Source organism: Fusarium fujikuroi, chromosome FFUJ_chr01, assembly GCF_900079805.1.
Source record: "Fusarium fujikuroi IMI 58289 draft genome, chromosome FFUJ_chr01".
Taxonomy (NCBI): domain Eukaryota; kingdom Fungi; phylum Ascomycota; class Sordariomycetes; order Hypocreales; family Nectriaceae; genus Fusarium; species Fusarium fujikuroi.
The window spans coordinates 4,825,950-4,845,435 of NC_036622.1; the positions used below are offsets into that span (position 1 = coordinate 4,825,950).

A 19,486-nucleotide genomic window follows, 5' to 3' on the forward strand; every position below is an offset into this window, starting at 1 on the left:
AACTTAATATAGGCTAACTTAATAGCACCTTAATCTCTTTTTTGGCCTTACTTTTACTTGCAGTTAAGATCTCTTTTTTAGACTAAGCTGGCAGGGCTATAGGTTACTATAATAAGGTAGGTATCTTTATAAGTTCTTAATTATATAAGACTATAATAGTATTACTAACTTTAAATAATTCTTAATAGTTATACTGCCTAGCCCCTTCCCTATTAACTGCCTTCCTTATCAATTAAGCCCCTAAGACCGACTAGGGCTAGTATAGCGGGTCACGCATAACCCGGTATAACAGCTCTTTTATACAAGTGGCGAAGTCACCCGGACTGTATCGAAGGTGCCCGTTCGTATCGATTGGATCAGGGCCTAAGTTAAGGAAAGAATGAATGTACCTTACTCCGTAGTACTTAGCATTGAAGTTTTGAACCCCACCTGTTATTAGGACAGGCCTACCAGCAGCTGACTTACATCAATCAGAGTTGCAGGCAAAAATTAACTTAACGATCCATTAGCATTTGCGCCGGAGAAAAAAAAAAGCATCCCAGCCTTCTTGCTCTCTTGTTTTCTTTTCCACCCTTTGACCTTACAGCTAGCATTACTGATAACGAAACTCTCGGTTATCCTTTCTCAGGCTCTCGATTCTTCTTTTATGGTTTTTGTCAATCAATGACGTTCCGGTAGCAAGTGTGGAAGCTCCAGAGATAGTGAGAGGATCTCTAGGAGCAAGCAATGCTCGTTGTGAGTCGAAGCAGCTTGACAACCGTTCAAGACATACCAGCTGACAACCCTTTCACGGCAGACAAAACATGCCGCTGAGCTTTGTGCTCTCCTAGTCAATGACCTCCATGGCGAACTTCCATCGGTACGTAATGTTTTATGGCGTAGTTGTCTGGATACAAGTGTGGTTGTGGGGCTGACTTGCTCGTCGCAAACAGCGAATCTTGAATGCACTACTCACAAAAGGCCGGTCGACCATTGCGCAACTGGCCCAACACACGTCCCTCACGCCGCGATACTTACGAAACGGCATCGCTGTTTTGATACAGCAAAACCTTCTTTACCACCACACTGACGCTAATACCGACATCACGTACTACCAAGCCGATGCTGATGCCTGTTACAACCTTGTACGATCAGGGAAGATTCTAAATGTGATTGAGAATCAATATGGCATCGCGGAGCGGGAACTCGCCCAGACTCTGATGCAACTAGGTCATGCCCGAATCGCGGATCTTTCTCAGGCTTTCGGGTCGAGGGCGCCCAAGCTCAATGGACATACCAACGGTGAACATAAAACTCACGATGGCCTCATCGAATCAGAAAGTCACCTGAACTCTGTCCTTGTTCGCCTGATTCGAGCAGAAATTGTCGAGACTGTTCGGCCCGAAAGCTTCCGGAACCCTAAGGACGTCTATCGTGAGATCGAAGACGAAGTCACCAAACCCCGGCCAGGCGAAAAGGTCACCAAAGGAAAGATCGAGGCTCAACGCGAGGTCATCGAACGCTCTAGAACATACAGAGACCAGCCCAAGACTTTGAAGCGTCAGCTTGACATGAGCGGAGGTCCCAAGCCAAAGAGACGGAAACTTGTGAATGGAGCGACGCAAAATGGGCATGGATACGACGCTCCAAAACTGAACGTAAGAACGTCCAATTATTCACGAATTGACATCACGACTGACATTCAACAGCCCAATGTGGTGATCAAGATAAACTATGAAAGATGCTTGGTTGAGCTGCGGAACCAGAGACTTGCAGAACTCGCAACAGAAATGCTTGGGGAAGTCACTGGTGAAGTTTACCGCACAGTGCTCGATCTTTTAACTTCGGATTCTCAGAGGTGCCAGTCTGACCCTCTACTCGATGAAGTGACTCCCGGACAACAACCAACTGTGACAACTATCGACATATTTGAGCACCTGGACGAAAATATCAACGTACAAAATGGAATCGGCAAAACTCCACGAGATAAAATTGACTCGCAGAGTGCTGAACGGATCAGGGACACAGCGCCGGAGTCAGATGACGACTCTGACGATTCAGATGCCGGTCCTCCCGGTCGAAGAAAGACGTTTGACGTTGACGATGAAGTTGATGAATGGGCTGACGACACTCATGATGGTGCAGCTAATGGGGAACAAGAAAACAGAGTAAGGTTTGAAGATGCTACGAATGGAAACGATACTCGAATCTCTCAGATGCGCCGTCATCTTCTTCTCCTTGCAGAAAGCAAGTATCCGTTCATCCGTCATTGTGGGATGTACGGCCGTGGGCAATGGACAGTGGACTTTGGTCGCCTTGTATGCAAGCTGCGGGAAATCGAACTGGACGCTATCATTGAACAATCCCACGGTCGCCATGGTCTACGCTTGACCCGCATTCTCCGAGAGAAGGGCAAGCTTGACGAGAAGATGCTTCCAGCCGCCGCGCTCATGAAGAAGGGTGACGTACAAGGCAAAATGCTTGCGATGCAGATGGCAGGTATAGTGGATGTTCAAGAAGTGCCTAAGGATAGCAGCAGACTTGCCAATCGAACGCTCTTCTTCTGGTACTTTGACAAAGAGCGAACCCAAACGCAGGCACTGGATGACATTTACAAGGCTATGCTCCGGTGCCTTCAGACCTTAGAGGTGGAGCGCCATAAGGAACGAAACATCCTTTCGTTTGTTGAGAGGAAGGACGTGCAAGGCAAAGAAGAGGAGGTCATGACCACAGAGCATTACAACAAATACAACAGGCATCTGGGAGTGCAGGACAAGCTTCTCGGTCAAGTCATGAGGTTAGATGAGTTGGTATCTGTGCTTCGTGATTATTGAGGAGTAGAAGGAGACGCCAAGGCATATATGTATTCCTCCTCGCTCAAACCTCGCTTGGAATTGGCCGTTGGCGTGGGTATTAGGTACTGACGTTGGGTTGGGGGTTGGCCTCACATCATCTATGCATCCATATTTTAAACAGCAACTCGCGAAAATACCGCATTAAATTGCTCCTTTTTTTTTTTATCTACTTGTTCTTCGCCTTTGCTTCGTTTCTTCTTGATCATTTCATTTGTTGTTGGTGAAGGTAGGGACTTGGTGTTGTGGGTGTGATGGCCATCAGCAAGCATGTGTGCACATATGGCCAGACAGATATCGCTAACATGTAGACTGGCCTATCTACCTAGTACTGTGTATTTTGCCCGTAGGGAAACTTCATTCTTGGTCTTGTAAGGTACGAAGGCTCGTAATTCAAGTTCTTGATCACTTTGCCTCGGCAGTTTCTTTTGTTACTTCGAACTAGGGCTTTGAAGCTCGAATATGGAGCTCTCGGCCCCCGGGAATCATAGTATCCGGCTATCATGGTGTTTCTTCCGCAATGAGTTTGAACCTCGCCAAGTGTTTCTGCTTCATCAGATCAAGACGGTTATAGAGGAAATCGCGGCTATAGGGTACCGTGGTTAGGTACTTGTTAGTGGCTTGTTTAATAAACTGTGGCTCGTGCTTGGCCGCTATTGAGGGGTCGAGACTGAAGAGTGGAACCTCTCTCAACATCACACCAGAGAAAAAAAATCCAATGGAACCCGTAGACGGATAGCTAAAAGCTCCACGATTCTCCGACGTCGGTACATACAACCGCAAATACGCCAGGGATTTAGCAGGGGCCAGGGATTCCCAGAGGAACTAAAAAGAGATAAGTGCATTGGGCGACAGGAAAAATTTCCCAAGCAGCCAGCTCTTGAGTCTTATACCCGAACTCTTGCTCTTGCGACAAGCTCACGATTCTGTTTCCAAACTTCGTGAAAACTCCTGGGAACTAGTATCAAAGCAGTGTCTTGATCTGATTTATATTACTCTATCTCATCAAGATGTCTCCCCCCGTCGCTGCTGGTCGCGAGAAGGAGTCCGGCCTGGCTCGTGTCCTCGGCTCCGGTACGTTTCACTCCAATTGAAACAGGCGACTATGCTATTGCTTCACGGTTTCCTGCAATCGATATCTCTAGTTCGAGCTGACAACATCTTGACAGGTTCCGCTGGTATTGCTGAGCTGGCTGTCTTCCATCCTGTACGGAACCCCACCTCTTTTGAGCACAACCAGTTGCGACAAATCTTGGAGCTGTTCACTAACCCCTCCACAAGGTCGACACCATTGCGAAGCGGTTGATGAGCAACCAGACTCGTGTAAGCAACCTACGTCTCTTGATGCATGCCATTGGATAAGATATTGACAATTTGGTCTTGTAGATATCCAGCGCCAGCGAGTTGAACAAGGTCATCTTCAAAGACAAGGCCGCCGCTCCCTTCGGACGAAAATTCGTTTCTCTCTTTCCCGGGCTGGGATACGCCGCCGGTTACAAGGTCCTCCAGCGTGTCTACAAGTATGGTGGCCAGCCTGTTGCCCGTGATTACCTCTCCAAGCACTATGGAGCAGACTTTGAGAACGCCTTCGGCAAGAAAACCGGAAAAGCCATCATGCACTCTACTGCTGGAAGGTAGGACATGAAGACCTCTGTTTCCCAAGAAGCTTGAACTAATGCGGCCCACAGTCTGATCGGTATTGGTGAGATTGTTCTCCTACCCCTTGACGTCCTCAAGATCAAGCGTCAGACAAACCCCGAGGCTTTCCGTGGCCGCGGCGTCCTCAAGATCGTCGCCGACGAGGGTTTCGGCTTGTACCGTGGCTGGGGCTGGACTGCTGCCCGTAATGCCCCTGGATCTTTCGCTGTATGTGTGACTCCTGCTCCTTGAGGTGGTTCGGAAGACTGACTTGGCGTAGCTGTTTGGTGGATCTGCTTTTGCCAAGGAGTATATTTTCCATCTTGAGGATTACAACAAGGCCAGCTGGTTCCAGAACTTTATTGCTTCTATTGCTGGCGCTTCCGCTTCTCTCGTTGTCTCTGCTCCCCTTGACGTTATCAAGACCCGTATCCAGAACCGAAACTTCGACAACCCTGAGAGTGGCTTCCGAATTCTCTCCAATATGGCCAAGAACGAGGGTCCTGGAGCTTTCTTCAAGGGACTTGTCCCCAAGGTACGTTCACCAGCATAGAAAGTGATAGCCGTCTTTCTGCGGCCCGTCAGCTTCCGATCAACTCCCGTCCCCACTCTTGAACATCTAGACGCTAACTTATACCGCCCTGCAGCTGCTCATGACTGGTCCCAAGTTGGTATTCTCTTTCTGGCTTGCCCAGACTTTGATTCCTGCCTTCGACATTGCATTCAAGAAGTAGATGTGAGATTATGGAATATTTGAATTCATGTTAAAGATAGATATATGAATCTAGATAGGTACTATCTGGACGCCGATGACGAAGAAGGCTTACATGGGAGTTTAGACGGATCAGGTTATTAGGTTTGCTACGATAAACACGCCGCTGCGCCGATATGAGAGGATCGGCTTCGCTTGGAAGCCAGGTAATCTGTTAGTGAAGCAGTCGAGAGGCACTCAACTCTGTATAAATAAAGCGATTTGATTTGATACATGCCATCTGTTCGAGTGAGGTCCTATGGGAGACAAAGAAAGTGTAAGGCCAAGCTTGATCCTCGGTCACAAAACCATCTAGGTAAGCCAGCCTGAGCTTGAGGTAATATTGAATGATTTCGTTTGGCCACCGTCTTGTAAGATCTGAAATTTTCTTTGCATACCTCATTGAAAGGCCTGATGTGATTGATGGTGCTGGGCTTGCTCACCCTCAACGTCACCTATCTACCAGGGCCTCAGAGCGGTAGGCGCAGCTGCTTTGTTTAGATTTGCTCGATACAGCCGCGAGCAAGGTCATGATCCCTGTTGAATTCCACAATGATGTATTTCATAGGCCCCTCTTCACAGGGCGGGTCCAAAGGCCCTCACTTCGTGGTGTGATCTGCTCTGTTGTGAGCTCGTGATTTGTCAATGTCAACCAGGGGTGCGGTACAACGACAGCCTAACGGTGAGTTGATTGTCAGTGCGGGAGGTTGCTCGGCAACCAACCGGGCCCGAAACAAAAAATAAACCAGGTTGCGGTTACCGCAACGGACAGCCAAAGATTGAGTTATAGCTTCTCCCAGCGCCATCTGAATTAAACAATGCAACCAATTTTGATGCTCTAACTTCATTCCCTCCAATTCCATCATCCTCTTGTATCTGATACCCTCTTGAATTGTTTGTTAAACTACCTGCTTCCCTGCTTGTTAGTTGCAACGAATATATTCAGATACTTACACCGCATTCCTCAATCCCCACCGACTTTGTTTGTACTCTTGTAAATAGCGTGGCTGCGGCGCCGTCCGCATTCTTGCCATTGAGACCGATACACTTCTCACATACCATTACTTGTTTCCAAGGAACCAGGACAGACATGTCTTCTTCGGAGCGAGACAGCTTTTACGACGGGGACTTTCAGCTGAGACATCAACAGTCGGCTTCTTCAGATCCCAATCTTCGAGCACTTGTTCCAATGTAAGTTTTCTTGTATATGCCCTCATGCGTCTCTTGCGCCGACTAACAGGGAACAGGTGGGACAGCTCTGACCCCGAACGCTGCCCCCCTCCGCTGCCTCTCAATCCGGGGTCACCATTAACTTCACGGGTGGGAACTTCGAGTGCTATCGCATCTGCTCACGCTGCACTTAATGAGCGAGCGAGAGAGAGCACCATGGTTCCTACCAAGAGAATAGAATCCCCGACAAAAGGACATCGCCGACTGCAGTCTTCAGTCCGTGATATCAGCATGATGATCGAGGGTGCTAGCGGCCACAGCTCGCCATCGCGATCACCAGAGCGTCAACAACGCCCAGAGACGCCCTCTCGGTCGCGGGATGTTGATAATCGACCAAACGAAAAGGACTCAGTAGTGTCAAGCACGACACCAGTACCAGGACCCAGCTTGACGCCGATTCTGCGTCCTGCAGTTCGACGGCCTCCTCCTCAAAGCATCCTCGGCGAAAACACACCGCCACAATCGTCCACCATGCTTGCTCTTCAACACATGACCTCATCGACACCTGTCAAAGAACCGGAGAACCCTCTTACGGATATCACAAATGGCTCATTAACCTTGTCAAAAGGTCCCCAGAACCTAGAAGCGCTGTCTGATCAAATTCTCAGCCTGACCAGCATTGCGACAGGACTTCAGAAGGAGATGTCTCAGTTGAGCCGTCGAAGCAGGGACAATGCTACGGATCTCCTTAGCCTCAAGGAGGCTACAAATTCGAGAGATGAAGATATCCGCAAGAGCCTCAGAGAGCTTTTGGGAAGTCACGGCAATGGCAACGATGGTCACAATAGGCTTCCTCCAGCTCGCGATCCCTTTGGAGGATATTACCTAGACAACAAGCCACACAATCTCTCTCCACCAAGCACCAGGGGTTTTCATCTCCCTAGAATTCCCTCCCCCAAGAGCTTTGGCGACTCAATTGAGCGAGGGTCCATCAGCACACCCTCTCTTGCTGGCTCTGAGGCGCCACCCTCCGTCATTCTTCTGGAGCGAATCATTCGGGAAATGGGCACCAAGGAAGGGCAGGAGTCTCTGCTCGGCCGTTTACAGGAAGTTTCCAATAAACTGTCTGGCATGGCCACATCCCAGAAGCTGGACGAAGTCATTGAACAGGTAAAGGCTCAGTCCGAGCAGGCCATTATCCTCGGAAACTCTCTCGGCAGTCCTCATGCGAGCCGGTCTCGTAACCTCAGCTTTGAGTCAGAAAACAGCCGCAGCGATACCATGCCGGGCCAAGCAAGGAGCGCCGTTTCCCAGCGCGTTGAGCACATTATGAGGAATGAGGCTCGTAGAAATTCGGAGCCATCAGCTCGTGGTGCTGAAATTTTGAATGACGACCTCATAAGCATCATTCGCTCTGTCAAAGACAGTGTCTCTCAAGGCGGAGGTCTTACTGCCGAAGTCAAGGCTCTTGTCCGCGAACTACGAGGCGAGGTCCTGGGCATGGGCCGAGAGATTGGCCGACGGCTCGAGCAGCAAGCTTCTCGAAGAGGTGTTGAAGATCATGATACTCCGAGCAAAGATGAAGTCGCTCGCGTTATCGACGAGGGGCTTGAGCAAATGAAGGATCAGCTGAATCATGTTCTCCGCGAGCATCGACGCCAGTCAGCTGCTTCGGTCAACACTCAGAAAAGCGCTGTCGACTACCAAGAGATATACAATGCCATGAGAGCGGCCATCCAAGACAACGAGGCAACCAAGAGTAACTTACCCGACTTGAGCCGAGAAGATGTAATCGAAGCTGTCAGAGACGCCTGGGAGAACTATAAGCCTGAGATCGAAGTGCAGCAGCTCGGACTTGAGAGGGACGAAGTCTTGGCTTGTCTGAAGCAAGGCCTTCAGGAGTATGCGCCCCGCGATGACCAGCCTCCCGCTGTGACTCGGGACGAGGTTTTCACTGCTGTTGTAGATGGTCTTAAGCACTTTGTTCCTCCTCAGGTTGATCAGCCCGCCACTCTTTCGAGGGAGGAAATCATTGACGCAGTTCGTGACTGTCTTGAGGAGTTTGAATTCCCTGTTGCTCCAGGTGCTGGGAACGACATGACTCACGAGGACGTTGTACACGCCGTTAGGGAAGGCCTCCAGGACCTCGATGTCCACTCCAGCCGGGCTCTGGTACCCGCTTCAGCCAGCAATGATGATGTTGCTGATCGTCTTCGGGAGATCATGGAATTTCTGCGACATGAGTTCAAGACGTTGTCTGAAGAGACTAAAGAGACTGTCGCGGCCAATGGACGTGAGACTGAGCAGGTACGGGATGTGACCAAGGACGGGTTTGAGAACCTTCGACAAGCTATGGAGAGCTATGTTGATCGTGCCACTGGCGCTGCTGGTCAGGAAGAGTTTATGGATGACCTTTTGAAGTCTCTGGAAGATTTCAAGGATGAGATGGCAGGTATTGTCTCAACCACCAACCAAGAATCTCGTGAGCAGCTCCAGACTGAGCTCGAGGGTCTCCGCGAAATTGTCAACTCATCTATGGTGCCTGCGTTGCCACCTCAGACCAACAATACAGAGGTTCTGGAAGCTTTGAACACCGGCTTCAACAATTTGCGGCAAGAGGTTTTGCGACCACGCGCCGAGACAAGTGAAATCCTTGACGCACTTAATGACGGCCTCAATGACCTTCGGGCAGGTATGGACCGTGTCACGAACAAGCCTACCGACTTGACCGCCAATGACGAGATTCTTGAAGCACTCAAGACTGGACTCGACTCCGTCAGAGCTGATATTGAATCTATTCGCAACAGTAGTAATGACCGCGCCGTTGCCACGCTGGAGTCTACACCTCCTGCCAACGACGAAGTCCTTGAAGCACTGAAGTCAGGACTCAGTGGTGTACGAACTGATATTGAAGCACTTCGAGATAGTCAGACAGAGAAGGCGGTCGCTGTGGTTGAGCCCAAGGAGAACGATGAGGTTCTCGAGGCCTTGAAGAATGGCCTCGATGCTCTCCGTGTTGACATCGAAGCTATTCGTCTAAGCACCTCTGAAAAGCTCGCTGCACCTGTCGACAACACCACCAACGACGAGGTGATTGAGGCTCTCAAGAACGGGCTTGACTCTCTCCGCGTTGATATTGAAGCCGTTCGTGATAGTAGCGAAAAGGCTATCGCACCGGTCGACAACTCATCCAGCACAGAGTTCATCGAAGCTCTAAAGAACGGACTTGAGTCACTGAAAGCCGATATTGAATTATCTCGTGAAAATAGTGATCGTGCTGCACTCGGAGAGGACACCTCAAACGACGAAGTCATAGTCACTCTCAAGAATGGTCTTGATTCCCTCCATGCCGAGATCGCAGCTCTTGCAGCCCAGGAGAAGCCTGATGCTCCCATAGAGAACACCTCAAACGATGAAGTTATCGTCACCTTGAAAAATGGTCTTGACTCTCTTCACGCCGAAATAGTAGCAATCGCTACTGTCCAAAAGGAAGCAGCCGCCCCAGTCGATAATACCACCAATGACGAAGTCATTGAGGCCCTTAAGAATGGCCTCGATTCTCTACGAACCGACATCGAAGGACTCCAAGAAAGTAACCAGAAAGCTTTAGCCCCAGTTCCAGATACCAAGCCAAACGATGAGGTTCTGGATGCTCTCAGAACAGGATTAGAGTCTCTCCGTTCAGATATCGAAACTCTTCGAGAAAGCAACAATGAACGAGCCATTGCACCTGCAGAATCAGCCACCGACGAGAAGATTCTTGATGCTCTCAAAACCGGCCTTGAGTCTGTTCGTTCCGACATTGAGGCCTTGCGGGATAGCAACGGTGAGCGGGCCCTTGCTGCAGTGTCAACTGAGAAGACAGAAGATGACGGGCCGTCCGAAAAGATCAAATCGGATGACATCAAGAACCTCGAGGTGTTGATCGCTGGACTTGCTATCAAGATCGACTCTGTCAAGTCTGAGAACGAGGGTGTTCAGAAAGATGATCTGTCTCGTATGGAGGATTTACTTCGCACAGTTCAGGACAGCGTTGACGAGATCGCCTCCCGGGAGACACTCACAAGATCGGCTTCGGTAAAGAAGAAGAAGGAGGATGGAGAAGAAGTGACCGCTCGTGCAATTGTGGGAGATGGCGATGAGCCTGCATCAAAGGAGGACATGCAAGCCATCGAGACTATCCTGCGCAACACCAAAGGTCAACTGGACGATCTGATTGATGGTGAGCAAGCCGTTCGAAAGGACCACATCGACAATGTGGAGGCCTTGCTTCTTGAGACTCGGGAGACTATGGGCTCCCTTACCACTCAATTGGAGACGGTCTCCCGCAAAGAGGAGGTCACGGCCTTGGAAGCTCTTCTTGGTCAAGTCTCAACTAGACTTGATGAGATGAAGGAACACGCTACCAAAGAGAGTGAAAATCCCGACAAGGTCACCAAGGCTGATGTCGAGGCCGTTGAAGCCTTGGCTCTTGAAGTCAAGACAGCTCTTGAATCTTTTACCAGCACCGACCTCGCTCTCCTCGCGCGCAAGGAGGACATTACCAGCCTGGAGGCTCTTCTTGTCAAGAAAGAAGATCTTACCGGCTTAGAATCTATTGTCAAAGACTTTCAGGACAAGCTGGATACCACAGTTGACGCTCAGACCAAGGCAATCGCAGTCCGTGATGAGGAGAGCACCTCCGTTGGCGAGCGCGTTACCGAGGTCAAAACCTTCCTTGAGGAACTACAAGGAACCATCAACGTCAAGCTTGAAGAGGGCGCAACTGGTGTCGAGAGCATTAGCAAGCTCCTGGAGACCGTCGGCGAGAAGATCAACAAGAACGAGAACGTCCACCAGGACCTCAAAGACATGCTTGATACCATCAAGACTGAATTTGAGGACTCGAAGGCTGTTGTGTCTGGCGTCAAAGTCGAGTCTAACGAGAAACTTCAAGAGGCAACCGAGACGCTAAGCACCAAGATCGACGAGAAGATTGGTGAGCTCATTGCCAAATATGAGACTCTTCAGACTACCCTTGATGATAGAAGCAAGGTCAGCGAAGCCCGGGACGAGGCTATGGAGGCAGCCGTTGTAAGCTCTAAATCTGTCACAGACGAGCTCAAGCTTCTCATTGATACTCTGGGCTCTACTGTCACTGATTCTCTGGAGAAGATGGAGGAGGCTTCTAAGACTGTCTTCACCAAGGTGGAGGAGCTCGTTGCCCGCAGTGAAGAGACTCACACCGAGGACAAGGCCGAGCATCAGCAAACCCGCGACCAAATCACCGAGGCCTTGACGGCTGTCGAGAGCCTGAAAGGAGAGGTCAGCGAGTCTCATCCCAAGATTCTCGAGTCTGTCAAAGATCTTCTTCTACTTGTCGGTGAACACTATGAACACTCAAAGTCTTCGACGACCGAAATCCAGGACAAGATTGTCGAGCACAAGTCTCCTGAAGAGCTCATGACCCTCCTGACACTTCTCACTGATGACAAGTTTCATAACACACATGTTCATGAGAAGTTGGATAAGCTCATCGAACAGATTTACAATGATTCGGAAGTCAAGGAACGTCTCGACAAAATCATCGAAGAAAAGTACAACGACACAGAGGTTCGCGAGAAACTAGACAAGATCATCGATGAGAAGTACGATGATTCCCAAGTGCACCAGAAGCTAGCTACCATCATCGAGTCTAAGTATGATGATTCGGAGATTCGGGAAAAGCTGGAGAAAATCATCGAATCTAAGTATGACGACGCCGAAGTGCGCTCTAAGCTTGACAAGATCATCGAAGAAAAATATGACGATGCACCAATCAAGGAAATCCTTGGCATGCTTGTCGAGCAAAAGTACGACGATACGCCCGTCCGCGAGAAGCTTGATCTGATCATGGACTCCAAGTACGATGATACTTTGGTCCGCGAGAAGCTCGATCTGGTTCTGGATGGCCGATATGACGACGCTGTCGTGCAAGAGAAGCTCGACAAATTGGTCGACCACAGCGCCGTTGCTGATCAAGCCTTCAGTCGCCTTGATACGCTAGACAAGGTTCATGCCTCGGTAGTCCAGACAGCTGCTGATATTTCCGAGTTCCTCTCAGTGCAGAAGCAGCGAATTGAGCAGGCTCACGAAGACCATACCAAGACTCTCCAAGAGACCATGGCATCTGTGGAACGCAAGCTCGCGGAGAAGGATCACGTTGAGGCAGCAGTTGCAAGTCTCCGAGACGAGGAGGAGAGGCTTCGACAGAGTGTTATGACGCTGAGAACAGAACAGGAGAGCCTGATACGCCAGAAGACACGTTTGACTGGCGATGTCTCTTCCCTCGAGACGGCCCTTCACATGCGTAAAGAGGAACTCTACGACATGGAATCTCGTGCTGAAAACCTGGAGCGCCGGATCCTCGAGGGCGTTATGGACCATTCACGAGTCCTTCTCATGGCAAAGGCCAATAGGAACGGTGGCGATGCTATGAGCCGCAAACGTGTTAGAAAGCCTGCCAACGAAGAGGAGTCTCCGGAAGCAGGTGCACATGGCCGGAAGTCTATGGTTGGCATGGCACTGAATGCTAAACGCAATTTGGCTGCTCCAGTACAGAACGGAGCAGGTCGCAGAATCGTTTCGCTCAGCCAGATCAACAACAACGTAGCTTCTGGAGGTGTCAAGCGCAGCCAGAGCGTACGAACCCCTTTGGGCGGCGGTAAAACATACCGCAAACGAAGCTGGGGTGGTAATCTCGACAAAGGCCTCGCTGACAATGACAAAGAGAATACTCTCAATGAGACCGTCGAGGAGGTTGATGAGGCAGACGTCAAGTCAGCAACAGCACCAGAGGTTACAGAAACCCCTACAGACGAGACAATAATCATTGAATCGACACCCAATGATGAGGAAGCGGATGGTGGTGAGGGTGGCGACAGCGACAACGAAACCTTGAGAAGAAGCAGTCGAGGCACCGTAGTCACGAACAGCACAGATATGTATACGGATGGTGACGAGGGTAGTGAGTACAGTTATACCGAAAGCGAGTGGACAGAGAGCAATGTTGGGACTGATGCAGGATCAGTGCAGGGCAACGAAGTAGTGGTCTATGGGAATTAACGCGGAGGAGCAATGACGGCGAGCTTGATTTAGCTGGCACAGCATACCATTCATGTTTATTTCGAGATGGAAACGAGACAAGGGAGACTTGAGTTTGGCGGGTGATGTTTATTTGGCAAGGGCATTAATGACTGATTGTATGACGAGCGAGCGTTCAGGATTGGCATGGGTTTTGATCGGATTGGAGACCTTCCCCCTTTTTCCTTAGTATTCGCAATCTGCTTAGGTCGGCTTTGACGAGGATAATGTTTTCTTGACAACTTTTTAGTAACAAAAGAATGTACGAATCAATAACTTGACTGAGACTGTCCTTGTAGGCTACAAAGGTGAGCTGAAGCAAACCGAGGCCCACTTCATTTGACGACTGATGAATTATCTTATCTTATCAGCAACTGAATCGAACGAGCCCCTCCAGAACCGCGCCTAACTTAGCACGTAAACATACCTATAATTTGTGGACCAAGATTCAATAACCAACATAATCCACGACTTGTCTTCCCATACCGTCAATCAATCAATTGCAATAGTCACCATGGATCAAACCCAAGCAGGGGGGCTCCTTGATCCTCCTGAACTCACACCACTCGAGCAAGAGGTTTTGGACGAGTACGAACGCTTGGCCGATAACATGAACAAAGTGCGTCTGCCTCATTATGCTGGGATCTAAAAGACAGGCACAGACTGACTGATATTATTCCTAGCTCGCCACTGTCCTCGAACATCTTGCTTCGAACCCTAGTACAGAAATTCTTGACGGTCTTCGTGAGCTCGAGCGCAAGACGAGTCTAGCCTTTACTCTTCTCAAAGCCAGTGTTTACAGCATAGTCTTGCAGCAGGAGATTGACTGGGGTGATGGATCGACAGCGCAATGAGTTTAAATGAATCAAAGAAGAACGAAAGGGCAGCTTTGTGGTGGAAGAGGCAAGGATTGATACCCAACCAGATATGATGCGCGAAACGATACCTTCTTTCACATGGCAATACGACAGACATTTGATATCAAGCCATGATAGATACGTCAACTATGCCAATTTTTACCATACCGAGGGCATCAAACAAACATTTCTCTATTACAGGCTACAGATACACGTTTTTTTCATTTGGTGATACAGTTGGTTTGCGTGGGAGTGGGTTTAATATACAGCTCCTCCATAGTAGACCTTGCGCACGTCCACCAGCTTCTTGCCCCGGCCGATGGCTATCTGCTCGGGGTCGGGCTGGTTGGTCAACGCTTGGTACGCCGCCTTGACAGAGTTCATGGGGTTCTTGGATCGGGGCATGCGAGCAGCGATGTCATGGATACCGGCGGCGCGGCACATCTCGAAAATACGGTGAGGGCAGCGAAGTCCAAAGCCTGGGAGGGAGGAGGTTAGCTAGCATGATCGCGTGGTTGCCGGTGGTGAGTGTATACATACCGGGAGGACGGGCCATCAGCTCGACTACAGTGCCTGAAATCTTAGCAGACACATTACCATAGATAGTACGGTTCTCATATCGTCGGACGGGTTTCATGTTGCGGATGGCCAACATCTGAGCTGTCTCCTCAGCCACACCGGCCTCAGTAGACTTTGCCATTCCAAGTCCTAGACGGCCATTGCCGTTACCAGCGATGGCAACCACAGAGGTACTGCGGACCTTGCCCAAACGAGTTTGATTGGAGACCCAACGAGTCACAAGACCTTTGGTCAGCAGCGAGCGAATGTCCTTGAGACTCATGCCTGTCAGGCGCTTGATCTCCTGGTACTTGCCCGAGTCATCCTGGCCCTGATCCTCGGGGTCAACGGCGTGCTTGTACAAGCCTTTGACACCAGGGACCTTACCGAGATCAGGTGCCTCAGCCGAGTAGGTCCGATCAACACCCGCGGGGCCATCCTGAATGAGCTCAAGGTTCGAGGGTTCGACCTCACCCTGACTGCTAAAACCAACAATCTTGTCGAGCTCGGCCTCCCATGCCTCGTCAACAGCCTCATCCAACTTCTCAGCCTGGGAACGAGTCATGAACTCGGGACCCTTATCGTTTGCAGTGGGCTCGGGGCCGTCCTCGGCGATGATGTAGCGTTTGATCAGCTCAGGGTCCTTCTCAATGTCCTTGAGCTCATCCTCAGTGAGATCTATCAAGTCCTCTCCCTGGCTCTCCTTCACACGTCGCAATGCTCGGACCATGGCTCGGGTAAGTTGGTCGCTCGTCTTCTTGTCCGTGATCTTCATCATTTTTTGGCCGTAATTGTCGATCCATTCGCTCTTGTCAGGCCATTGCACCTCTCTCGGGGTGCCTTCGATCTCCGGCTTGATATCGTAGCGGGGGTCCAGCACGGTATAATCCTCGATGTATGTTGGCTTGTAGGGATCGTCACGTAACCGACCCTGAATGATCATGTCTTCAGGGCTGACGGCTTTCTCGCCCAGCTCAATAGCCTCAAGTTGCTCTGGTGTGTAAGAGGCCTTGAGATTCTCGAGATCCTGCTTGGACAGGTCGGCAAACTTGTCCTGCTTGTACTTGTCCATACCCGCCGTGAATTCACCCGACTCCTTGATCAGACCTAGCTCCTGGGCCGTGACATTTCGAAACCGAGACTTTCGCTTCGACCTGGGTGGTGTGCTGTGGAACTGACTACATGGTACGAGAGGGACGGTGACTGAAGCGGTTCGAGATGAGGCGATGCACCTGCCGAGGAGGTTGCGCGCCGGACGTGCGACGCTCATGGTCGGCACGAGGTTGAGGAGTATTAATTCGACGAGGGCCAGCGGCAATGGAAGAGGAAGAGGAGGAGGAGGAGGTCGGATTAATTAGCGTCGCTCTCTCTCGCTCTCTCTCTCGCTCTCTGTCGTATCTCTCTCACACGAGCTAGAGATTTTTTGGGGACCCAAGAAATGGATGGTTCTCAATTGACATAATCCCCATGCGGTTAGCGGTTCATGAACAGCAAAAGCCAATCAAATCAGGACTTGCATCACCTCTTACCATGGAAGTCACCTAAGAGCCGACCCTGGAACTTTCATTCTCCGTTCGTAATCACGTGCTCCAGAACATGCTTGTCTAATTCAACCTCATCCATTGTCGGGACGTTCCTTGAAGCCACCGAATGGAATCAACCGCCTCAATACGGAACTCCTCAATCTACATCAGTGACGCCATTATGAAGCCCGATGAGTGTGATTGAACGGTTTCTTCTTCTATTCAGGTACTAGCCGCTTGCTTCATCGTACTCTCACAATTGTATCGTCAGCCATAGCCAATCATGAGCCACCTTCACATCAGTCGACTTTTGTTACAAGGTGAAACGTCTCAGTAACACCCCTGGAAGCCAAGCTACTGTTAGGGGTCTTCCACCGTTGTCACCACTCACGGTGGACCATTTACCATATTTGCTTCGCGTCCCGTCTGTCACTTTGACTCTTTTCCTCTTCCCATAGCTATCTCGGTCTCTGTACGTCTTTATTCTATTCCATTCACAGAACATATTATCTTCCATTCCTACTCTGTACGTGACTGGCGCACTGTACGGCTTAATTGAAATTGAAGAAAAAAATCCGGCATTCTTTTATCAAAAATACTATACTCTTCCTAATACTACGACAACGACAACTTCATCCTCACAACCAAACATACCTAGTCTTCACGATGGGTCAGTTTGACTGGTTCTCCTCTATCGGCGCTACAGACGAAGCTGTTGCTGTCCTCAACGACCAACCCATTATTTTCACCATCCTCTTGGTGGTCCTTGTGGCTGTCATTCTGCAAATCGTCCTTCTCTGGTACATTCACTATGCAACTATGAAGCCCGAGCAGCGCAAAGCAAAACAGGACAAGAAGGATAAGAAGAAAGCGGGCAAGACTGCAAAGCCAAGCAAATAAGCACCATCTATTCCTTCAGCAATGATCAACGTCAATCTTTATATCCTGGCCCATGGGGCCCTCGTTTGCGATCTTATCGACTTAACATTCAACATTACATCTGCCTCGCCATTTCTATAGAACAGGCTCAAGCGCTATGCTACGCTTGCCTCTCCCATACGCTATCTATAATATATCAATCTTGCTTAGAGCATCACCAAATCCCGCCATTCTGGTCAAATCTCTTTTCAGTTTCCGAGTGACACGCTTTCATCATCACATGTTAGTCTAAGTTACATTGATTATCGCAGATCAGCCAGTGGTCCAGACTTGGGAAGTTTGCTGGGTCGACTATTGTCTCCCGTCTTGTTGTGAGGTCAATATCCTGCCTCATCCAAGCTTGCTCAAGTGGCATCTCATCCATAAACCCCATTGTGTCAAAACCAGTTACACACCGACCAGTTTCACCAGGCCATGGCTCTGGCCAACCTATGAAGGTTGGGCTACTTGTAGCATCACTCCATAGATCTTGATCCGTTTTGACAACTTCGAGACTCAAGTCAGTTATTGCTTCGTGATGCTCCTCACCCTTCGCAATGTCGAGGTAACCATCCATGATGTCCCAGCTTACATCCATCATTGTACTTCTTTGACTTTTTGGATGCACGCATTCGCCTGGTTTTGGCGCAACGAACCCTTGGTCCGATATGCGAGAGTTTCGAGTCGGGAACATGAGTCTTTTTGGCGTTCTCCTATTTGTCACTGGAGGCATATTGACATTTAGAAGAAGTACCTCCCATGCCTTTCTCTCCAGTATGTCCACAGAGCCTTTTTTTGCACTATGTGGGTGAGAATAAGCCTCGTAGCCCGATGCTAGATCGGCCACTTGCTGTCTGAGCACCGGCGACTCGGCATGCTGCATACTTGCTAAGGATGTGGCAATGATGGGTAGTAGTTCGGCGCGGTCCCATATGCTCTGCTTCTTTTATCAGCGACTGGGATAAATAATTGGCGAGACCCATACCTTGAGGTAAGGCATATGAAATACTCCCGGCGCAAGCTTGGTGAGGCAGTAACTGAGTCCGCAGCCCCAGACTTGGTAGCCCCTGTACGACCTCTCTGGCGCCAGCATCAATTGCTCAAAGAGAATTTCGACTAAGGACGATGACTGCAGGTCTTCCAATACTTTGATATCCTGGATAGTATCCTCCCTGAGGAGAGTCTGCGATGCATTCACGCTCCCTTCTTCGCCTAGGGAGTTGAGACTAAGCATGAAGCTGTCAATAGCTTGTTGGTCGGTCAGCTCCAGAGTGTTTAGCAAATTGCTCTCGATAAAGCCTTCGACCCTTTCCTTCGACTTAACCCTCTTCTTCCGCCGCTTGCTCGTTCTTAAACATTTTCGAGGCCGTTCTTCTTCTTGAGACAAGTTACCCACATCGATAGACAACGTTAGCCTTCGAAATGCTGTGGTACAGGCTGAAACTGGGGCAACGAGAGCCGAAGAGAGATCTGGGTGCTGGAGTGAGAAAGATAGAAGTCCAGGTTGCTGAACTGGACACGAACGGTTGGGTTCTAGATGAACGCCCAGGCGACCCCAAACCTGATCAACTCAGTTACAACTAACTCTGGAAGTTCCAAGGCATAGCCAACATACCTCGCAACCGCTGACTGCCTCGGCGATGGCATTGAGACGGAAAGTCTCAAGGATCGGATGTCCATTTATTGTAATAGAAACCTCAAGGCAACAAGCACCGGACCGAGCAATCCAAAGATGACAATCTTCCACTGCCGAGGAGAGATCCTTGATCGTTGCAATATGCCATGCGCCACCAGGGGCATCAATATTGATCGATGCTGAAGCTGATAGTTCAACATTTGCCTGGTTTGCGATCACACGAATAGTCGGGAGCCGCAACGCGCACGACATTGTTATTCCATGCTTGACTAGGTAGGCAATGGGAGGGGAGGCGATTCCGCGGTGTTCTTATTGGAAAATGATCCCGAGGATTGCTTTTGTGGTCAAGGAAGGAGCTGGTTGTCCATCCCAAGAAACTACCCACCTACCCAAGGGAATGTGAGAAGCACCCGACGACGGGACAGTGGAAAGAAGGAGCGATCTGATAACGTCCATTATCTACCAGGGCAGGTACTCAAGGTAGGTACGTTTCAATACGCGGT

General features: G+C 49.8%; 7 protein-coding genes; 5 read left to right on the forward strand and 2 right to left on the reverse strand.

Annotated features, from left to right (window-relative positions):
- Positions 1–726: 726 nt before the first annotated feature.
- On the forward strand, positions 727–2,813 carry FFUJ_00607 (related to DNA-directed RNA polymerase III chain RPC82; the record flags this gene model as incomplete). XM_023573104.1 has 4 exons in its annotated part: positions 727–735; positions 797–859; positions 933–1,637; positions 1,689–2,813. The coding sequence occupies 4 exons, from the start codon at positions 727–729 to the stop codon at positions 2,811–2,813; spliced, it is 1,902 nt and encodes a 633-aa protein (XP_023425531.1).
- A 1,028-nt stretch (positions 2,814–3,841) lies between these two features.
- On the forward strand, positions 3,842–5,203 carry FFUJ_00606 (probable YHM1 (mitochondrial carrier); the record flags this gene model as incomplete). XM_023573105.1 has 7 exons in its annotated part: positions 3,842–3,905; positions 4,001–4,038; positions 4,113–4,154; positions 4,218–4,465; positions 4,520–4,697; positions 4,750–5,004; positions 5,117–5,203. 7 exons carry the CDS (start codon positions 3,842–3,844, stop codon positions 5,201–5,203), a joined length of 912 nt encoding a protein of 303 aa, XP_023424885.1.
- Positions 5,204–6,310: 1,107 nt separating this feature from the next.
- FFUJ_00605 (related to transport protein USO1) lies at positions 6,311–13,473 on the forward strand (the record flags this gene model as incomplete). XM_023573107.1 has 2 exons in its annotated part: positions 6,311–6,411; positions 6,468–13,473. The coding sequence occupies 2 exons, from the start codon at positions 6,311–6,313 to the stop codon at positions 13,471–13,473; spliced, it is 7,107 nt and encodes a 2,368-aa protein (XP_023424886.1).
- Positions 13,474–14,005: 532 nt separating this feature from the next.
- Positions 14,006–14,345, forward strand: FFUJ_00604 (uncharacterized protein; the record flags this gene model as incomplete). XM_023573108.1 has 2 exons in its annotated part: positions 14,006–14,110; positions 14,175–14,345. 2 exons carry the CDS (start codon positions 14,006–14,008, stop codon positions 14,343–14,345), a joined length of 276 nt encoding a protein of 91 aa, XP_023424887.1.
- Positions 14,346–14,606: 261 nt separating this feature from the next.
- Positions 14,607–16,176, reverse strand: FFUJ_00603 (related to ribosomal protein S5 (mitochondrial); the record flags this gene model as incomplete). XM_023573109.1 has 2 exons in its annotated part: positions 14,607–14,827; positions 14,889–16,176. The coding sequence occupies 2 exons, from the start codon at positions 16,174–16,176 to the stop codon at positions 14,607–14,609; spliced, it is 1,509 nt and encodes a 502-aa protein (XP_023424888.1).
- Positions 16,177–16,223: 47 nt separating this feature from the next.
- FFUJ_00602 (uncharacterized protein) lies at positions 16,224–17,329 on the forward strand (the record flags this gene model as incomplete). XM_023573110.1 has 2 exons in its annotated part: positions 16,224–16,250; positions 17,105–17,329. The coding sequence occupies 2 exons, from the start codon at positions 16,224–16,226 to the stop codon at positions 17,327–17,329; spliced, it is 252 nt and encodes an 83-aa protein (XP_023424889.1).
- Positions 17,330–17,591: 262 nt separating this feature from the next.
- Positions 17,592–19,235, reverse strand: FFUJ_00601 (uncharacterized protein; the record flags this gene model as incomplete). XM_023573111.1 has 3 exons in its annotated part: positions 17,592–18,284; positions 18,333–18,908; positions 18,963–19,235. The coding sequence occupies 3 exons, from the start codon at positions 19,233–19,235 to the stop codon at positions 17,592–17,594; spliced, it is 1,542 nt and encodes a 513-aa protein (XP_023424890.1).
- Between the last annotated feature and the right edge of the window lie 251 nt (positions 19,236–19,486).